The 22,042-nt window shown below is 44.8% G+C and overlaps 1 protein-coding gene across 5 annotated transcripts in view; it reads left to right on the top strand.

The window, feature by feature from the left end:
- The window catches only part of LOC141066693 (uncharacterized), a 169,966-nt gene that overhangs the window by 59,290 nt on the left and 88,634 nt on the right, over positions 1-22,042 (top strand). For all 5 annotated transcript variants that reach the window (XM_073558001.1, XM_073558017.1, XM_073558026.1 and 2 more), the window contains 5 exons: positions 3,551-3,602; positions 11,664-11,832; positions 13,642-13,734; positions 15,561-15,653; positions 15,942-16,054. In XM_073558001.1, the coding sequence (XP_073414102.1) occupies positions 3,551-3,602; positions 11,664-11,832; positions 13,642-13,734; positions 15,561-15,653; positions 15,942-16,054 (520 nt within the window). The remainder of the gene's footprint in view (positions 1-3,550; positions 3,603-11,663; positions 11,833-13,641; positions 13,735-15,560; positions 15,654-15,941; positions 16,055-22,042) is intronic.

Here is a 22,042-nt window from a genome sequence, read left to right as displayed (position 1 = left end):
TCTCGCAGTTACCCTGCTAGGAAAGTTATCAGGGGGCATAGACAGGGAGAATAATCAAGACGTAGCCAATGAGTCACACACAGAGATAGCTGCAAAGGTACAAGAGGGGCGAGCAGAGAGTAGTCAGGTCACAGGCAATGAGTCATACACAGAGATAATAACGCAGTACAAAATCAACAGGCAAACTCACAACGGGAAACAGAACCGGGTCAGAACTATATAAACAAGCTATAGCAACAAACAGGCACACAGGGGTCAGCACACTAGGCCAAAGGCAAAAGTATAACTGGCAGGGATTGAAGCTTCCCAGGGGTTTAAGAAGCTCTCCCAGAACCAGAAAGAGACCACAATCATTAACCCCAGGTGTGCAGGTCAAAACCTGCACCGAGCTCCAGACATTAACCCCAGGTGTGCATCTCAAAAACCTGCACTGGGATCATGACATAAGCCATAATCATCAATATTAACAGAAATAAACACCTGAAATAGATCACTCTGTAATCTAATATATAAAGCTCAATGTGTGTGTGTGTGTTTATATGCATGTATGTGTGTATGTCCAGGATTGGCATCTGCACCGTCGCAGCTACAGCCACAAAATTTTGCACAGTCACACATATGGACCCCGAGAGCGTCATAGGCTATGTTGTGAGGCGAAATTTTAACCCCACACGTTCTAATTCACCAAACAGTTTTGCCTATTATTCTTATCATTTCTATAGTGTTATCGTCCTTCTGTAAAGCTGGAAATAACACAATTTATTACCGTGCTAACACAGACCACCCTCTGACACGGACTTCAGGGGGAGCCCAGTATCACACAGGATAGGTTTAGATACACGGCTCAGCAGTCAGTATCACACAGGATAGGATTAGATACACAGCTGAGCAGTCAGTATCACACAGGAGAGGATTAGACATATGGCTCAGCCGTCAGTATCACACAGGATAGGAATAGATACACAGCTCAGCAGTCAGTATCACACAGGATAGGATTAGATACATGGCTCAGCAGTCAGTATCACACAGGATAGGATTAGATACACGGCTGAGCAGTCAGTAACACGCATGATAGGATTAGGTACACGGCTCAGCAGTCAGTATCACACAGGATAGGGTTAGATACACGGCTCAGCAGACGGTATCACACAGGATAGGATTAGATACACTGCTCAGCAGTCAGTATCACACACGATAGGATTAGATACACAGCTCAGCAGAAAGTATCACACAGGAGAGGATTAGGTACACAGCTCAGCAGACATCACACAGGATAGGTGTCACGATCCAATTCTTGGAGCCGTGTCAACTTCTGGATTAACGCATTTAAACCTTTTTTTTTTTCCTTCAAGCCTTTGGCTTAAGGTTAGTTTTGCCCCCGGTGGCCACGGGTGTCATTGCATCCTAATAGTTGCTTTGGTTACCTTTTGCCCCCTGTGGCCACAAGTGTCATTGCACTTGATGTTTTCTTTGCCTTTTGCCCCCGGTGGTCACTGGGGTTATAGCAGCTTTTTGGCCCCTTATCATTTAACCATTCCCTTTTCCTATATAGGGTCACATGGTCTATGAGCTGGTGCTGGTGATAGCGTCCTTTTGGGATTCCAATCACGGTGAAGGGAGCAGCTGGCTGAGGTGTGAAGCCACTGCAGAAACCTGGTGAAGTTAGCAGCTGGCTTGAAGGTTGGAGCCACTGCTGAAACTGGTGTTGAACTCTGTTTGCCTGGTGTCCGCAGCAGAGTGAGATGGTGAAGGTGGCAGCTGGCTGAGGTGTCGAGCCACTGCGAAAAGTTAATCCGGTGATGCACTCTGCTGCCTGGTGCTGCAGCAGAGCAAGATAAGTTTTTTTGGTGTTTCCCCTGTTTGTATTTTTCCCTGGTGTGTATTAGTACAGCGGTGGGGCCAGTGCCTGCACCACCCAGCTCCCTAGCAAGGGATAGGTGTAGGGTGTGCGAGGGTGACAGGTATCCGGCTTGGCGACAGGTGAGGAGCCTGTATAGGGAACGTTAGGAGTGTGAGGGACACTAACTCGGGAGTGAATGAGGTCTCCACGTCCTCGTTCCCTATCGCAGGGCCCACCGTTGTAACTGTTTCCCCTTCCTCCGTGTCTTGTTTCAGTTACCAGCCTGCGGGTCGTGTCACACAGGACAGTTACACGTGCCAGTTTTGTTGTTTTAGTTACCGACCTGTGGGTCGTGTCACACAGGACGGGTCCTCGTGACAATAGGGCTAACACAGCTCAGAAACAGGATGTGCCAAAGGAGAGGACATTTTCATTCCGAGATTTCCACTGATTCCATCTGATTTGTTTTTTTATTTTAAACGCCTCCAGTTTCCAGTTTAACTGCTATTTGCAATGTCCATTAACAATGCTCAGGGACAGTCCTTGAAAGTAGTAGGGATCGATTTGCAATCTCCATGCTTTTCTCATGGTCAACTTTACGTGGTCTGTTCAAGAGTTGGAACTGCCAAAAATCTGTTCATCTTTGCACCGAAAGGAAAAACCAAAAATGTTGTTTATCAAAAGGCTCTTGAATGAGTTGAAAATAAAATACTAAAATACTATCAATACTTGGGTAATCGTTTAGTTAGTTTGTGTTGTAAATCTGTAGTGTTGAATATATGATGTGAAATGTTTTTATGTGCAATATAATCATTATAATTTGTTATAACTAACCACAGTTGGTTACTATGCCCGGGCAACTCTGGGCTCTATAGCTAGTGACTCTATATTATATATATGAGATTCACTTTTTGTATTGAAGAAATTAACTTAACTTTTTGATAATATTCTAATTGTGAGAAGCACCTGTATATATACTTTAGCCTAAAATACAAATGAAATGTATCATCATTAACTTTAGCCCTTTTAGAGATTATTTCATCTTCAACTACTGTTCATAATAACAGAAACAAAATTACTGTTATTATGAACAGGATTAAAAACACATGTGACATGCACACATATGAACAAGTCGGTAGGACACTGTTCATACCATCCACTGACTCAAACACAAACAGAGTGCACAGAATGACAATTGTGCAGAAATATCCTGCAGTAAAGCATATACCAGTAGTCAGCAAGTGCTGATAAAAAGATGATAACAAATACAGGGTATTTTGTTATCATCTTTTTATCAGCACTTGCTGACTACTGGTATATGTTTTACTGCAGGATATTTCTGCACAATTGTCATTCTGTGCTCTCTGTTTGTGTTTGAGTCAGTGGGTGGTATGAACAGTGTCCTACCGACTTGTTCATATGTGTGCATGTCACATGTGTTTTTAGTCCTGCTCATAATAACAGTAATTTTGACCATTGGTGCTCAGCCTTTTACATGCCACTGTATAAATTTATAGACACTATGGTTTGATTTATTTGCCTGTGTGGATGGGATGGGTCGTTACCGACAAATGGTCAGAATTTCATGTCAAGAGTACCTTTAGAAATACATTAGAAAATTTGTGACGCGTTCAGTACTTATTTCACAGTGTGTTTGTATGTGTTCGTGTGTGTATACACGTGTTTTATTTTTATTTTTTTTCCTAACAGATGCCAGTCACAAAACCAGAAGATTTACACGCAGTAGGAGTAGCTCCGGAAGGTATGGCTTACACAATTTTTTTTTACATATTTTCTTTTAATATTTACTTTTGCAAGAATATTATATTATGTAGTAGAGAAAAGTGTTCCTTAAAGTGTTATTTCACAACAGTTACTGTGGATATAAAAATTACACATTAAAATGTTTGTTTTCTTCTCATGTGAGATAAATCATACCAAGAAGAATAATTTCAGACCTTTTTCCACCTTTAATGTGACCCATAATATGCACAAATTCAATGAAAGATAAACTGACATTTTTTCGGGTGGAAAAAGAAAAATAAAGAACTAAAATAATATGATTCCATAAATATGCATACACTTAAATTCATATTTTGCAGAATTACCCTGTGAATCTATGACAGTATTCAGTTTTTTTTTTTTGGGTAGGAGTCAGTATAACACATCTGCAATTGGCAATGTTTGCCCACTCTTACTTGTAGTAGTGCTCCAAATTTGTCAGATTGTGAGGGTATCTTTTGTGTACAGCACCCTCTTCAGGTCAACCCACAGATTTTCATTTGGATTCTGGTCTGGACTCTAGCTGTTCAAAGTTTTGGAAAGGTCCAGCCAAAGTTTAAATGAAGTTTAATCACAATCCCTGTAAATGAGCTGTGTACTGACTACTATTACGCATGAGTTTAAATGTGATTGTTTTTTTTTTTTTTCAGTAAATATATTTATTGAAGTTTTAAACAGTAAAAGCAGTACAGAGAGCCATTTACCATGTCCAAGGCTAAACATTAAATCTCTGTAAAAGCAGCACACTTATAGCCAAACAAGGACTCAGGCATATATAGGATACATGCTTGTTATCTTGAGAAACATCTCCAGATATGAACCTTATAAACAAAGTAAATAACCTGTAAGAAAAGCAGTTATAGAGATAGAAGAAGAAGGAAAGCAAGATAAAAAGAGAGAAGAGAGAGAAAAAAAAAAAAAAGGGGGGGTGGAATAGGAAAAAAGGGGAGTAGGGAGGGAGAGGGTTAAAGGGGACCCAATAGCATCAGTGTCCACGAATTGAGAGTTGTGAATATGTACGTAGCCAGTTCAGGAACCCCGCGCTCTCCTTGAAGGATTGCCAGAGGAACCAGGTGCGCCCCTGTTCACATGCAACATCACCGTCACCACCGCCACCTGCCACCATTGACTCCAGACGATGAAGTCTCTCCATTTCAGATATCCATTCCTCCGTGGAGGGAACCTCAGTGGACCTCCAATGCCGAGAAATAACCGCTCTGGAAGCCGTTAAACAGAATCTTAGAATCCCCTTTTTAACCAAAGCTATCGAATTGGGAATCAGGGACAGTAGGGCAATTTGGGGGGAGGGCTCATGGCGGACCCAAGTCATCAGATGAAAGGCATCAAACACCGAGCTCCAGAAGGGTTGCAGGAGACCACAGGACCACCAAACATGAAGCACAGAGCCTGCGGCGGATCCACATCTCCAACAGGCATCCGGGGTCTCCGGGTTATTCCTATGGAGAAGTGTGGGACATCTATACCAGCGCGTCAGTAATTTATAATTCCTCTCCTGCGACTGACTGGACATTGTCATCTTTTGTGCAAGAGTGAAAATTTTTAAACTATCCGCCTCAGAAAAGGTGATCCCCAGGTCCCTCTCCCAAGCCTCCATGAAGCCGAGTGTAGTAGAGGGAAGTGAGTTCTAGACCAGGCCATAGAGCACCGAAACCACATGAGATGGACCCTCGGTAGGGAGCATCAGAGACTCAAATGGCGTCGGCGCCCCTAATGGTATACTGAGAAGGAAGCTCCGCAAGTGCAGAAACTCCAGCCAGGACAGCGGCGCCGTTTGACCAGGGCCTCGCAACCCCCGCACATCGGAGAGCCCCGCAAGTTTATCCCTCACCTGACTCAGTACCACCTCGTCAGGTCGCGACCAACACAAAAACGTAGATCTATTCATTGCTGGGGGAAAGGCCGGATTGTCAAAAAGGGGACTCAATCTGCTCAATCGAGAAGTCAGGCGTAATTTCACGTAGGCTCTGTCCCAGAACCTCAGAACAACCTGTGTGAGTGGAGCATAACTTGACACAGGCGGGCGTCAGATCCCCCCAGCCAAGGTAGCCAATACAAAGAAGAGGGCGATAAAAGTTTCTCCAAGAACACCCACTGTTTATGAGCATCGCCAAACCTCCAATCGACTATCCTAGAGAGCAAGACTGCCTGATAATAACGTTTAAAATCAGGGAGGCCTACCCCCCCTTTAGTCTTGGGTCTGACTAGTACCGAGAACCGAGTCCGCGGTTTCCTAGTTCCCCAAATAAAGCTATTGATAGCCAATTGCAGGCGCCTGAAAAAGCAATCCGGGACCTGCACTGGAGCTGTCTGAAAAAGATAGAGGAATCGGGGCAAGATTTCCATCTTGATCACTCCTACCCGTCCGAACCAAGATAGCTGAGGTCTGCTATATCGTTTAAGGTCCAAGAGAGTTTTCCGCAGGGGCGGGACATAGTTCAGAGCATATGTTGCGTTAATGTCAGCAGGTATTAAGACTCCTAAATATTTCAAGGCGGCCGTCTTCCACTTAAAAGAAAAGGACGTCTGGAGCTGAGAAACCAGATCATTAGGCAAGGAGATATTGAGCACCTCCGTCTTGGAGTAGTTGACTTTAAAATTTGAGACCTCCCCAAACCTACGGAACTCTCGGAGAAGTACAGGAAAGGCCACAGTCGGGTTGGTAATGTATAGCAGTAAGTCATCCGCATATAGGGATATCTTAAACTCATGTTGACCAATCCGCAAACCCTCAATATCGGGTGTCTTCCGTAATGCCACTGCTAGGTGCTCCATCGCGAGGATATAGAGTAAAAGAGAGGGGGCAACCCTGTCGGGTCCCGTTCCTTATATTAATGGGCAGGGAGAGGGTGCCATTAACTCTGAGACGGGCTGTAGGTCTATGATATAGAGCAAAAATCCTCTCCATCATGTTAGGACCTACTCCTAGTTGCTGCAGAGAAGCACGCAGAAATTGCCAACCTAGGCGGTCAAACGCCTTCTCAGCGTCAATGGATAATAAGCATGCTGGTACCTTTCCTGTGCGCATGTACGAAGTCAGAAGCAACGTCTTCACCGTGTTATCCCTGGCCTCCCTGTGAGGCACAAAGCCCGCCTGATCATTATGGATGGACCCAGGGAGAACAGGGTTCAGTCTACCAGCTAACACTTTTGCGAATACCTTCACATCTACATTAATAAGGAATATGGGCCTATAACTTGCACATAATAGGGGATCTTTACCCAGTTTAGGAATCACGGTGATTGTAGCCATCAGCGTTTGGGGGGCAAAGGGACAGCTGGCCGAGATAGAGTTAAACAGTTTGATCATGAAGGGGACCAGGGAGTTCGCAAACAATTTATAAAAGGCAGCGGAAAATCCATCCGGGCCAGGACTCTTACCATTAGCTAAGGATTTTATTGTGTCGAGAACCTCCTGCTCTGAAAGAGGGCTCTCCAGGGTCTCAGACTCCTCCACCGACATAGGCGGGAGCCCAGTATCCCGGATGTAATCATCCACCCGTGCTTGAAACTCGGGGGGGGGGGGACATATCAGACAACGGGCTATTTAAATTATAAAGAGAGTCGTAATATGCTCTGAACGAGTCCACAATCTCCCCAGGAAAATGGACCAGTTCACCCGTAGCAGATCTCATGGTAGGAATATAAGTGGTAGGGGCACGGGGATGCAGAAACCTCACCAGGGCTCTCCCAGGTTTATCAGAATATTTGTACAAAAATTTACGGAAGCGGTCCCTCTGTCGTGCTAACGTCGCGTCTAACAAGGTGCTCAACTCACAGCGCGCCCGGAGGAGATCAGTCAGCACACCAGCATCTCTAGTCCGTTTATGGTCTGTCTCCAAAGCTTGGACACGAGTCAACAAACCCATTATATTAGTTTCCCTCTCTCTTTTCAGTCTGGCCCCTTGTTGTATAAATACCCCCCGTATGACTCCTTTCAAAGCTTCCCATTGATGCGGAATAGCCGTAGGGTCGTGTTTGTGAAAATCTAGAAAGTCTGAGATTGCTGTTCGCACGGCCGCCTGACACGTTGGATCTCCAAGGAGACCAGGATTTAAGGACCAGGTCCATTCCTTCGGAACGAGACTCGGCAACCGCAGGGAGAGCAAGACCGGGGCATTGTCCGACCATAACATCGTGTCGATGTCGGACCTAGGGTCAAAAGACAGGAGCCCGTGGCTGATCAAAAAATAATCTAATCTACTGTTGGAATTGTGTATTGTGGAAAAATAGGTATAATCCCGGGCAGTGGGGTGCAGTAACCTCCAGACATCCACCAACCTTGAGTCCGTCAGGGCCCGACGTAGTCTCTCCATCTGCGAGGGGGACACCGCTGACCTGCCCGAAGAGGAATCCATAGCGCGGTCCAACACCATATTGAAGTCCCCTCCCATGATCACGTAGCCCTCCGCAAAAGCAGATAGGTCCCGCAAGTACTTTTTTGCATGCTAGGACCTGGTCTTGATTGGGGAGATAAATGTTAGCTATGGTGAACAGATCGTGGGCGATTTTAAGCTTCAGAAACACATATCGACCACCAGAATCCGTCTTAGAGGCGACAACCTGAGCCTGTAGAGACTTATGTAATGCAATGCTGACTCGTTTAGACTTGGAATAAGAATTACTTCCATGGAACCACTGTGTGTAGTATTTATGGCTAAGCGTAGGAATTCTGTCTGATCGGAAATGCGTCTCCTGCAGCAGAAGTATGTCAACCCGTTGCTTATGCATACCGTATAGAACCTTCGATCACTTTTCGGGGACATTAAACCCCCTGACATTAAGGGAGCAGAGTTGTAGGGATGCCATATGAACTATCGGGCCCACAGGTGGCACAATCAGGTCAGGGGGGTGGGTAGTGGGAAGAGATAGAGATAGTAAAAGTAAAGCACCAAGGAAAGAGAGTAGTTCAGCCAGAGGACAATGAACCGACCGAAAAGAAAAAAGAAATAAAGGGAAGACCAAGAGGCCACTAGACCTCTGGTGTAAAGGACAATATCAGAGAAAACTCTGAGTAGTGTCACAGACACACCCTAGTGGGGAGGTGATTGGGCAAAGAGCAAGCAGCCAACAGCCAAGCCCCTGCAGCAAAAAAAAAAAAAAGAAATCCAAACTCCACCCCATAGGTCTGTAGACCTGTCAATATAAACAATATTAACAAATACAACAGGACGAGTCATAAACCAGATACATTTGCAGAAGTGAACACAGTCGGAACGGGTCTCCGAAGGGGCATCTCCGAGTGCTAAATTTAGGAGAAAGAGTAGCGTTAGTCAGCCTAGGATATATTTAGTGGAATTATAAAGTAATACAACAGATAAGCACATCATTTGGGGTGCCCATCGGAGTAGGAAACCATTCATAAACAGTGTAAAATAGGCTATGCTGGGAGCTCCGTTAAAGAGTCCCAGATAGAATCTGATGAAAATGAAACCGCTACCAAACATGGCTCCTGTCCCCCTGCATTAATCAAACTTGAGCAAAGTTACGACCAGACTCCTCTTGGGAGCCCGACAATATGCAGGGGTACTGCAGGAGGAACAAAGAGACAATAGAAAACATATAATCTAGGATAGATGATCAAGTGTCGTCGGCCTGAGTGACGGATCCATGTCTCCGGCGGGAGCTCCGCTTCCTCTTTCCCATAGTCCCAGCAGGAGGTCCTCCATCGCGGCGCAGTCCCCATAAGTCAGACGCACTGAGGCGAGGCCAGTCCCCCAGCGCAACCATGGGTAAGCCCAGAGCAGTGGTGAAGTTCCGGAGATCCGACGGGGATCTCAAAGTTGTCAGACCCTTATCACTGCATACTTGCAATTGGAATGGGTAGCCCCAACTATAGGGGATCCTATTTTCCCGCAACATCTCCAAGAGGGGACGTAGAGCCTTCCGTTTGGCCAGGGTGAAGCGTGAGAGATCAGACAGAAGAAGAATATCAGATCCATTATAGTCTATAGCATCGTGGTCCCTCGCCTTACGCATGATGTCATCCTTAGTTTGGAAGTAGTGGATCCTGCATATGACGTCCCTCAGCTTAGATGTGTTGGGGTTCCTTGGCCCTAGCGAGCGATGAGCTCGATCAATTTCAATGTGTTCAGTGGATGGTTTCCCTAAGAGCGAATTAAAAATGCCGTGAAGGGCCGAGGAAAGGTCACGTGGGGCCACAGACTCAGGGATCCCACGGAGCCTGATATTATTCCTCCGGTTCCTGTTCTCAGAGTCCTCCAGCATATCTAGGACCATATTAAAAGACTCCGAGTGTAGATCCAAAAGTTCCAAGAGTGTAGATCCAAGACGTTAGTAGTAAGGTGGGACACGTCCTCCTTAAGGGACCCTATTTCACCCCTGCACACCGCCTCCAGGCGCTGAATATAGCCCTCCATATCGGCCCTGGTGGGGATGGCACTCAGCTGCGCTCTCAGCTCTGAAGCATTTATGGAATCATCAGGGCCCACAGGTCTAGAAGGAGCTTGTGCAGGGGGGCCATGAGATGTATTGGTGGCGGGGACACTGTCTTGGGACACCAGACAGGGAGAAGCCCCACTTTCATATCCCCCTGATGACAGTGAAGGGACCACTTCTGTTATCTGGGTCTGGTAGGGCTGTAATATAGGAGGAGACCTGTCCTCAGCCTGCTCAGCCTGTGTTATGGTCTGACCGGGGGATGGGGGGCAGGACGCAGCTCTCACCTCTCCCATGCTTTGTGCCAGGCTCCCTCCTGTCTGCATCTGTGGTGAACGGCTGGTCACAGGAGCAGCAGTCCTACCTCCCCCATCCAGCACATTCCCTGCTACAGCTCCAGTCTTCTGCGTGCTCGTGGTCCCAGGCGAAGGGCGTCCATGTGCATTCAGCCGCGCAGGGGAGGCACCTTCCCCCTCCACCATTGCCGAGGGCGCCGTTCTCTTTCCCGCGCCTCCCTGGGCCGACATATATCTGGCTATTCCGGCACCTCCGGGACCCGCAGCAAGCTCTCTGGGTGCGTGGGAACGGAGACCAGTCTTGCCCTTCATAACGACGGGTGAGTGGAGCTAGATATAGCTGATTAATCGCTGCAGGGGCCTCAGGCACGCTGGAGCTCAGCAGAGATGCAGCCTCACAGCTCCATGTCCAAGCCATGCCCCCAAATGTGATTGGTTTAATAGTGAACACAAACCGAAAAAAATGAACTGGAGTGTCAGTTGGTATGCATGCAAAATAGGAGCATGCTCACACTGGACATTAAACAGACAAATCCTAAGACCGAAACAAAATAAAAATGAAAATTTATCCTGCTGTAAGTAAAAGCAATAGTGCACTTAAATGACACAGGGTACTTGGTAAACATCGTTTTTAATAAAAAAAAAAAAAAATGAAAGCCATTCCACCAGCATCAAGGTGAACCCAAGTCGGGATGGTCCTAACCTCTAGTACTTAAACGTTACCATGCGTCATAGTGATATCAATATAAATGAGGGCAGAGCAGGATCGGGTCCCAAATATGGACACACAGCACATGGGAAGCTTTATATACTCAGCTCAAAGATTGGGATGTCACACCCTTACCTGAATCTAAACTGCAAAATAGGAGCATAGGGTAAGTAACATAGTGAATCAGAAGAGCTATACTACATTTCTAATTGAGGTTTTTGGTTTTATTATTATTACGCCTACTACATATTGGGTTAGGATCTTGGAGATGAGAATACCTCTTTAAGAAAAGGTCTTCAATATCAGATCCTTTGGCTTTTGGAACCTTGCACCTCTACAGATCCATTCTTACCAGCGTCAGCAGCAGCCTTATGTAGATGGGGTTGAATACTGCAACTCCATACACCATTTCGTGGCCTTTCCTGGGTACTGCAGGTCAGCTCCTATATGTATTTAGTTTTTATTGCTAAAGATTGTCACACAGTGCAGTATTTAGCCATGCCTGTCTGATGCAAAAATAGTTTTGAAATACAGAGAATATCTTGATCTGACCTGTACATGGCAATTGCATTGTATCACCCTTTCACCTTATTCTACGTACTAATCATTTTTCTTTAAGATACCCTGACTTTAGCGGACCATCTACAGATGAAGAAGAGGAGCTTGAAAGAAAATGTATAAATAGAGAAACAAACGATGAACGTTCAAAGCGATGGATCTCCAGCCCTCTTAAATCTGCCGAGTCCTCCAGAGACAACCGTGCAAAGAGCATTCCTAATGAGATTTTGGTAGGCAGATAGTTTGAGTGTATTAATTCATTAGGTTCCTTTACTCATTATTATTTTCATCTTTATACTATTTACCGTATTTTTCGGACTATAAGACGCACTGGACCAGAAGACGCACCCTAAATTTTCAGAAGGAAAATAGGGGAAAAAAATTAATGTCAAATGGGGGTCCGTCTTACAGTCCGAATTCAGCTAACCCGGGCGGAAATCGGCAGCGCTGGTGGAGCGGGGTCACAACAGGAGATGTTCGGTGGTCCAGCGATATAACTCCCAGCCCAGGCTGGTGTGGCAGGTGCGGTGGCCTCCAGGAAATCCCATCCCAGTCTGTTGCCGCAGGTTCGGCTGTGGTGCTCGGGGCTCCGCCGGCATCTTGTGAAAGCCCGGAGGCCCCGCATATCCATTGATGCGGTGGCCTCCGGGAAATCCCATCCCAAGCTGGTGCAGCAGGTTCGGCGGTGGTGTTGTGTGGTGCGGAGGGGCTCAGCCGGCATCCTGTGTAAGCCCGGAGGCGCAGATTGAGATCTCGGCGACGAGATGTTGGGATGAGATCTTGTTGCCGAGATGTCAATCTGAGCATGCGCCACGAATGTCAATTCTATTTGACACACATGACGTTTAGTATAAATGTCCTGACTCATTCAGTGAAAAGGGATTTACGTGGCAGATGTGGGTCTCAGTGTTTTGCACATTGATGCCAGTCGTGTGAATTTTGTCTGTTTTTATGGGTTTTTTCAACAGCTTCTATGACATTTTGCATATTCTTCTGTCACCAGGGTCATTTTGGTTATGGTTAAATTTGCGATGAACTCTGTAATGTAAAGCACTAAGGGCTGCAAGGCTGTGTAAAAACAACTGGGGCATTTAAAGTAATTTTATGCTTGGAAACTAGGAACTACTTGATGAATTTGGGCCTAAATCTTTATCATTATAGCCATCATCATTAGAGAAATAAAGTCTTAAAAAAGTATTTAATAATTTCTTAGTTTTGTCTGCTTTTTGGACAGCCCGACAGCTGCTTTACCACCATTACATTTACTTACAGGTTGCCTGAAAGGCAAATTTACCCAGTTATACAATGAAACATAGGCCACAGATAAAATTTGGGTGTTGGGTGGAGTAATCTGTTTCAGGCAACCCAGCATCTCATGGTTCTTGTCGATCCTTAGACATATGCTTGTGAAGTGAGGAACTACGATGAAATAGATGCCTTTGTAAAAGTAATAATTATTGTTATTTTCAATTTCTTCTGCTTATTTAACGGGGTTGTCCCACAAAGTACATTTTAATTATTAGATCTTGAGATGAAACTTAGTTCCACTATTGGATATGTTTAAAAATGTTGTAATCTTGTAAATGTGCCCCTGCTGTGTACTGTGTAATGGCTGTGTCTGACCGTACAGGATCATGGTCTGATCATACTACAGCTCCTGGGCAGGGGAGGACGGAAAAGAGAGTATACAGACATTACAGCAGGGGATCACAGCGGCTGGTTTCTGTGAGGTAAAACATGTTTTTAAACAAGCTGGGAAATGTTTTACCTCATAGAAAGCTGCATGTGTGATCCCGTGCTGTAATGTCTGTATAGGAGCTGCCCAGGAGCTGTGGTGTGATCAGACTATGTTCCTGTACTGTAAGACACGGCCATTACACAGTACGCAGCAGGGGCACACTTATAAGATTATCTCAGCACAGGAGAATTTTATTTAAACAATTGTGAAACTTATTATTCCAATACCTATTGATTAAAATATTCTTTGTTTGTGGGAAAACCCCTTTAAGGAAATATTTTTTATTTTTTTTTTATTAAAGTGCTCCCCTGAGCAAACACAGAACCGAAGAATCCTCAAAAAACTTGCGACTGAACGGCTGATACTAGAGGAAACTATTGCCAAACTGCGCAGGGTTAGTAATATAAACCACTCACCAGAGGCAAGGCCGCTCTCTGGCAATGATTTCTTATAAAGCACATATGTTATCTAAGGAATATGAGACAATGATGTCACCTTTAGGGCTCGCTCACACGAGCAAATAAATTGGACGAGTGCAATTCAATAATAAATCGGATTGCACTTGACTCAATGTTATTCTATGGTGCGGCTCACATCTGCGATTATTTTCTCCTACCGATTCGGCATGTGAAGACAATCGCAGCATGTGGCGAATGGCTGCGAAAATCAGATCGCATGCACCCATGTAAGTCTATAGGTACGTGTGAGACATCGCACTACACTCGGATGTACAAATATTTTATCCAAATAATACATATACTGTAGTACAGTAAAAAATAGTTGGACACATACTGTAGTCTTTAAAGGGAATATTTCAGCATGATTTCCCACACCAAACTATTTATATTTGCACATATTGTAACTCTTTAAAAAACAAGTCTTACAATATCTTTACATGGCCAATTCATTCTTTCTTTAAATTGCCATGCAAATGAGGCTGTAGATGTGAAGCCTCTGTCACTCCACCTCTGTTCCCTGCCCACCACCGCCTCCTCTTGCTTGACTGACTGTTCCTTTGCCTGAAGTCGCACAGCATAGAGGCTGTCAGTCAAGCAGGAGGACACAGCGCTGGACAGAGAAAAGAGCTAGAGTTACAGAGGCTTCAGATCTACCATAGTCTTTCAGCCTCATTTTCATATCAATTCTTAGGCCGGTTTCACATTTGCGTTTAAGGCCGCAGCGTCGGCCTGCGCACGCCTCCGCTAAGCCCCGCGCCTCCGCCGGTAGCTCCGCCTCCGGGCTCATGACGCTGCATGCGTCCCCTATCTTTATCACTGAGGATGCAGGCTGTGCGCAGTATGCGTTTTGGCAGTGCCTGCGTCCTTTTGACGGTGCGCCGACCAGCGCCAAATGCAACCTGTTGTAATTTGGTTGTGCTCGGCGCACCATCAAAAGGACGCAGGTGCCGCCAAACGCATACTGCGCACGGCCTGCGTCCTCAGTGATAAAGATAGGGGACGCTTGCAGCGTCATGCGCCCGGAGGCGGAGCTACCGGAGGAGGCGCGGCAGGGGCGGGTCTTATCGGTGGCCGTGCGCAGGCCGACACTGCGGCCTTAAACGCAAATGTGAAACCGGCATTACTCTGATTTTTCAGCAACTGCAGAACGGACTGGCCATGTAGCGGCATTGCTAGACTTATCTTTGCAAGGGATACATGCACCTATATATAGTTTGGGAGTTGAAATCCTGTTGACCGATTCCCTTTAAAGGACATGTAAAAATTTTCTGGATGACATCAAGTGGATCACAAAACCCAAAGTTTTTTTTTTTTTTTTGTTATTATCTTCTTGTTTTACATTCGTCCAATTCCCCTGAAAATCATGTGTTACATTATTTATTATTATTATTATTATTATTATTATTATTATTATTATTATTATATTAAAGGGGTTGTCCAGTCTTTAAGCTAAAGGTCTGCAGGCACTCCATATGATTGTAGATTTATGTATCCTAAACGCGCAATCACCACACCCTGCCAAGATTCCCTGGAGTCAACAGCAAAAGCGGATGGTATGCGATTTGCATACTTTCAGCTACATTCTTGTCACATGCCACCAACACTGAGGAATCCTGACAGTTTGCGGTGCACGTGCTGCGAGGATCCAGGAGTCTGCAGTCACGTAGAGTAAGTGCAGACTATTAGCTAAAGACCAGACAAGCCCTTTCATTCTAAAAACTAGTTTTTTTTTCTTTCTTTTTTTTTTTTTGTAATATTATAGGATGTAGCAAGTGAAGAAGAGAGGTTGTCACAAAGGAGATCACAGCACAAGGAAGCAGAACATCTGTTTAATGACGCTTTGCAACAGAAAAAGGTAACTAATCTTGCCATCTTGCTAATCTGTATATAAAAAAAAATAGATTTTTAGCTATTTTCTTTGCGTTTATTAAATCTTGGTGATGGAGATGGTTGTTGTTTTAATGTTTTCCTTTTGTGTAAGAGGCTGATATTGAGCACTACTGTAGCCCATGTTAAAGTTGCTCCTGTTTCTGCCCTTTAGGGTCAGATTATTTGCTACGTCTGTACAGTTATATCATCACACACAGACTGTAAGATATAAATCTGACATATGGTGAAAGATTACGTGTTCTGTTTGTGATAGGAAACGTATCATGACCTGCAGGCTCTACGTGATTTACTGGAGACTACTCAAAAAGAAGTCATGAAGATGGAGTCACAAGTGAGGGAAAGTCAGATCACAGAGGAGGACTTCAGGTAACAAGTAACAGAGCTGACAGAAATACCATTAATTTTATATGGAAAAGAGGTGAATGAATTCAGTGTCCATATGTCCTGTATTTAAGCTGTTATCCACACTTGGACAACTCACACGCAAAGACTATAAAATAAAAATACCTGACTCGCCTACTGCACCAGTTCAACTCTGTGCTCAAAAGACATTGTTATGCCACGTGAGCGCTGCAGCCAAACAGTGGCCACTCATGAGCTGCTTCTCTTAACCCCTTCATCACCAAGCCTATTTTGACCTTAATGACCAGGCCATTTTTTGCAATTCTGACCAGTGTCCCTTTATGAGGAATTGACTCTAGAACGCTTCAACGGATCGTAGCGATTCTGAGAATGTTTTTTCGTGACATATTGGGCTTCATGATAGTGGTAAATTTAGGTCGATAATTTTTGCGTTTGTTTGTGAAAAAAAATGGAAATTTGGCGAAAATTTTGAAAATTTTGCAATTTTCACATTTTTAATTTTTATTCTGTTAAACCAGAGAGTTATGTGACACAAAATAGTTAATAAATAACATTTCCCACATGTCTACTTTACATCAGTACAATTTTGGAAACAAATTTTTTTTTTTTTGTTTGGAAGTAATAAGGGTTAAAAGTTGACCAGCGATTTCTCATTTTTAGGCTATGTGCATGCGCTGCGCATTCACCAGCAGATTTTTCCGTGCGGATGCGCAGGGAAAACCGCAGGTAAATTGACCTGCGGTTTTACCTGCGGATTGGCCAGCGGTTTTCCCCTGCGGTTTGACACCTGTACAATGGAATAGGTGGCAAACCACAGCTGAATCCGCAGAAAGAATTCTTTCTGCGGATTTAAAACCGCACCTTTTCCGCAGTGAAAAAAACGCAGCATGTGCACTGCGGATTGTAAATCCCATAGACTTACATGGTACTGTACACTGTCTGCGGAACTGCTGCGGATCCGCAGAGGCCAAATCCGCTGCGGATCAGCAGCAGAATCCGCAGCGTGTGCACATACCCTTACAACAAAATTTACAAAACCATTTTTTAGGGACCACCTCACATTTGAAGTCACTTTAAGGGGTCTATATGGCAAAAAATACCCAAAAATGACACCATTCTAAAAACTGCACCCCTCAAGCTACCAAAAATTACATTCAAGAAGATTAACCCTTCAGGCGCTTCACAGGAACAAAAGCAATGTGGAAGGGAAAAAAATGGACATTTTTCCAGCAAAAATTTTTTTTAGCATCAATTTTTTCATTTTCACATGGGCAACAGGATAAAATGGATCCTAAAATTTGTTGGGCAATTTCTCCTGAGTACGCCGATACCTCATATGTGGTTGTACACCACTGTTTGGGCGCACGGCAGGGCGTGGAAGGGAAGAACCACCATTTGACTTTTTGAATGGAAAATTAGCTCCAATCGTTAGCGGTTGCTATGTCGTGTTTGGAGAGCCCCTGTGTGCCTAAACATTGGCGTAGCCCCACAAGTGACCCCATTTTGGAAACTAGACCCCCCTAAGGAACTTATCTAGATGCATAGTGAGCACTTTGAACCCTCAGGTGCTTCACAAATTGATCCGTAAAAAAAAGTACTTTTTTTCACAAAAATTTTCTTTTAACCTCAATTTTTTCATTTTCCCATGGGTAACAGGATAAATTGGATCCTAAAATTTGTTGGGCAATTTCTCCCGAGTACACTGATGCCTCATATGTTGTCATAAACCACTGTTTGGGCGCACGGCAGGGCCCAGAAGGGAAGGAGCGCCATTTGACTTTTGAATGGAAAATTAGCACCAAACGTTAGCGGACACCATGTCATGTTTGGAGAGCCCCTGTGTGCCTAAACATTGGCGTACCCCCACAAGTGACCCCATTTTGGAAACTACACCCCCCCCAAGGAACTTATCTAGTTGTGTGGTGAGCACTTTGAACCCCCAAGGGCTTCACAGAAGTTTATAACACAGAGCCGTGAAAATAAAAAATCATTTTTTTTCCACAAATATCATTTTTTAGCCCCAATTTTTTATTTTCCCAAGGGTAACAGGAGAAATTAGACCCCCAAAGCTGTTGTGCAATTTTTCCTGAGTATGCTGATACCCCATATGTTGGGTAAACCACTGTTTGGATACATGTCGGGGCTCGGAAGGGCGGGAGCACTGTTTGACTTTTTGGATTCAAAATTGGCTGGAATCAATGGTGGCGCCATGTCGCATTTGGAGACCCCCTGGTGTGCCTAAATAGTGGAAACCCTCTCAATTCTAACTCAACCCTAACCCCAACACACCCCTCACCCTAACCCGAACACACCCCTAACCCTAACCACAAACCTAACCCTAATCCCAACCCCAACACACCCCTAACCCTAATCTTAACCCTAATTCCAACCCTAACCCTAATCCCAACCCTAATCCCAACCGTAACTCTAATTCCAACCCCAACCCTAATTCCAACCCTAACCCTAATTGCAACCCTAATTCTAACCCTAACGCTAATTCTAACCCTAACCCTAAAGGAAAAATAAAAATAAATATATTTTCTTTATTTTATTATGTGTTCCTACCTATGGGGGTGATAAAGGGGGGCTTTATTTACTTTTTTTTGTATTTTGATCCTGTGATAGTTTATCACAGTGATCAAAATGTACCTGTAAAATGAATGAATGAATCCGCTGGCTGGCAGATTCGCGGGCGCATTTTGTAAGATGGCGGTGCCCATGGAAAGAAGACGGCGGGACACCGGGAGGTACCGGGACTCAGGAAGTACCAGGGAGCTATAGGGGGGAATCGGAAGGCGGGGGAAGCAGAGGCGGAGCAAATACTGACGGCGGAGGCCGATCGCCGCCGTCAGTAGGTGACGGCGGCACATCGCCGCTGTCAGTCGTGGGGGGGGTGGATCACGGTCTCCAGCCATGTTCCGATGCTACTGCAGCATCGGCCATGGCTGGATTGTAATATTTCACCAAATATCATTGGTGAAATATTACTATCGCTCTGATTGGCTGTTTCACTTTCAGCTGCCAATCAGAGCGATCGTAGCCACGGGGGGGCTAAGCCACCCCCCGGGATGAAGCACAAAGCCCCCTGTACGTGCGGGTCGGGTGACCTTTCAGTGACACTGGTCACCCGACTCGCAGGAGGGCAATTAATTCATGGCGCCACATAGGCGTCACTGGTCGGATTGGCGCAGCTTTTCATGACGCCTATGTGGCATCATTGGTCGGGAAAGGGTTAAACTTCTCTCAGACGAAACTTGGAAAAAAGTGTGGGAATAGCAGCGCGATAGGCTGCAGCGCTCACGTGGAATATCATTATCTCTCGAGCTCTAGGAGACCCGAACCAATTGGTTTGACGCCGATGCGGAAAGTATGTTATTTTTCTTTTACACTGGGGAATATTGTATTTAAGAGTGGGTTTTCTGAATAGTGAACAACTCTTTTAAGCTTAGCTGCTGATTTATTTAAGCAATGTAAGATGGGGCAGTACAATGCTAATAAACAGCCTAATGTAATTTAAGGCAGAGTTGTGTGATTTATGAGTTTAATATGGCATAGTTCACTAACATTATTGACCAATCATACATACCTATGATAAACTGTAATATGTATTGTGTTATCTCCCTGAGAGTGCATAAGTAGTCTTACAATCCATTGATGTTCAGGAGACACTTTCCCAATATATTGTTTGGTCACATCGTGACCACTTGGTCAACGTTCCAATTCAATGGTCGCCATCCTAGTAAATGTATGGCCTAGTGATATGCTTTCTACTCTAGTAAAATTGCTAAGTGCCGATGTTAAGGTTTTACCCTAGTATTAACTTCTAGTAATGATATGACATCCATCTTCACACTGTAACGCTAGTCACAGGCAAGCCATGAGGCTTGGGTAGTCAAGAGGTGCGGGGTCAGGTACCAAGAGGGCTCATCATATACAAAGGGGTAAGGCAAAAGTTGTAGCCAGGTCACAGTCCAGAGTCAGAATTACAAGGTCAGAGTGCGTCAAAACAAAATCGAGTAACACAAAGGGGTAGTCAATAGACAAATCCAGTGTCCGGGAACAAAATATCAGAATGTAGAGTACACAGCACAGATGACAAACCACATCGAGTTGAAAGCTGCGACTTACCGCTATCTAGGACAGATATCTGTCATGACCAACAAGGTTAAGTCCAGCGAACGACACAACTTATTCCTACACCGGGATGATATGGGGTAAGGAAGGCCCTTACCGTAGGGAACGAGGATGGGGGAACCTCCTGAGCTCCAACCTGAGCCTGTCCCTAGACTCCCCTAACGCCCTAAGCGGGTACTTCTCCCTGCTGCCGTCACGTGCCTAGTCCCTGATTGTCTCCTCTCTAATCCCTAGCTAGTGCACTGGCCGGCAAGGATGCTAGCTTCACCACTGCAGATGATGAACATCACAGAGAGAGTGACAAACATAAGACAGATAGAGGAGAACTTATACTTAACAACTGTTTCTGCTGCAAAGCACCACACAGCAGAAGGTAGACACCTGGACCAAGAACTCCACCGACAGTCAGCTGATAGGTCATGTGACTTTTTAAAGGATGGTGGAAGTGGTCACCACCCACATCAGCTGACTAGCAACAAAGCAGCTGCCAGCAAGGAAACAGACATTAACCCTTGATGGCCCGAAAGGAAAAAAGCTACATTTAAATTATAGCGGAACCAGAGCTGCCACGTAGCCAAAAATGAATCATGACAATATCTGACAATTCAGCATGCCCCAGCACTAGATTGAACGACTGAGCTGTCAGTCAAAATATAGACAGTTCAGCACGTCCCTGCACTAAATTGGGCAACTGAGCTGTCAGTCACTGCGTCAAAGACACTGAGTGGTGGAATCGGGACATGCACAATAATCTGAGCTGGCAAAAGAGCCATAAGCAGTGGGCCATACATCTGGAGCCACTAGTCAGACTAGTAAGAGAAAACTCCTTTAGTTTCTATTATAATCCATTCTTGATATACAGTTGTGGCCAAAAGTATTGATACCCCTGCAATTTTGTCAGATAATACTCAGTTTCTTCCTGAAAATGATTGCAATCACAAATTCTTTGGTATTATTATCTTCATTTAATTTGTCTTAAATGAAAAAACACAAAAGAGAATGAAACAAAAAGCAAAACAATCATTTCACACAAAACTCCAAAAATGGGCCAAATAAAAGTATTGGCACCCTCAGCCTAATACTTGGTTGCACAACCTTTAGCCAAAATAACTGCGACCAACCGCTTCCGGTAACCATCAATGAGTTTCTTACAATGCTCTGCTGGAATTTTAGACCATTCTTCTTTGGCAAACTGCTCCAGGTCCCTGATATTAGAAGGGTGCCTTCTCCAAACTGCCATTTTTAGATCTCTCCACGGGTGTTCTATGGGATTCAGGTCTGGACTCATTGCTGGCCACCTTAGAAGTCTCCAGTGCTTTCTCTCAAGCCATTTTCTAGTGCTTTTTGAACTGTGTTTTGGGTCATTGTCCTGCTGGAAGACCCATGACCTCTGAGGGAGACCCAGCTTTCTCACACTGGGCCCTACATTATGCTGCAAAATTTGTTGGTAGTCTTAAAACTTCATAATGCCATGCACACGGTCAAGCAGTCCAGTGCCAGAGGCAGCAAAGCAACCCCAAAACATCAGGGAACCTCTGCCATGTTTGACTGTAGGGACTGTGTTTTTTTCTTTGAATGCCTCTTTTTTTCTCCTGTAAACTCTATGTTGATGCCTTTGCCCAAAAAGCTCTACTTTTGTCTCATCTGACCAGAGAACATTCTTCCAAAACGTTTTAGGCTTTTTCAGGTACGTTTTGGCAAACTCCAGCCTGGCTTTTTTATGTCTCCGGGTAAGAAGTGGGGTCTTCCTGAGTCTCCTACCATACAGTCCCTTTTCATTCAGACGCCGACAGATAGTACGGGTTGACACTGTTGTACCCTCGGACTGCAGTGCAGCATGAACTTGTTTGGATGTTA

Source organism: Dendrobates tinctorius, unplaced genomic scaffold (assembly GCF_039654945.1).
Source record: "Dendrobates tinctorius isolate UK_male_01 unplaced genomic scaffold, ASM3965494v1 ptg000003l, whole genome shotgun sequence".
Lineage (NCBI taxonomy): Eukaryota > Metazoa > Chordata > Amphibia > Anura > Dendrobatidae > Dendrobates > Dendrobates tinctorius.
Note: the sequence above shows the minus strand (reverse complement) of the source record. Positions and strands in the feature narration are given on the sequence as shown.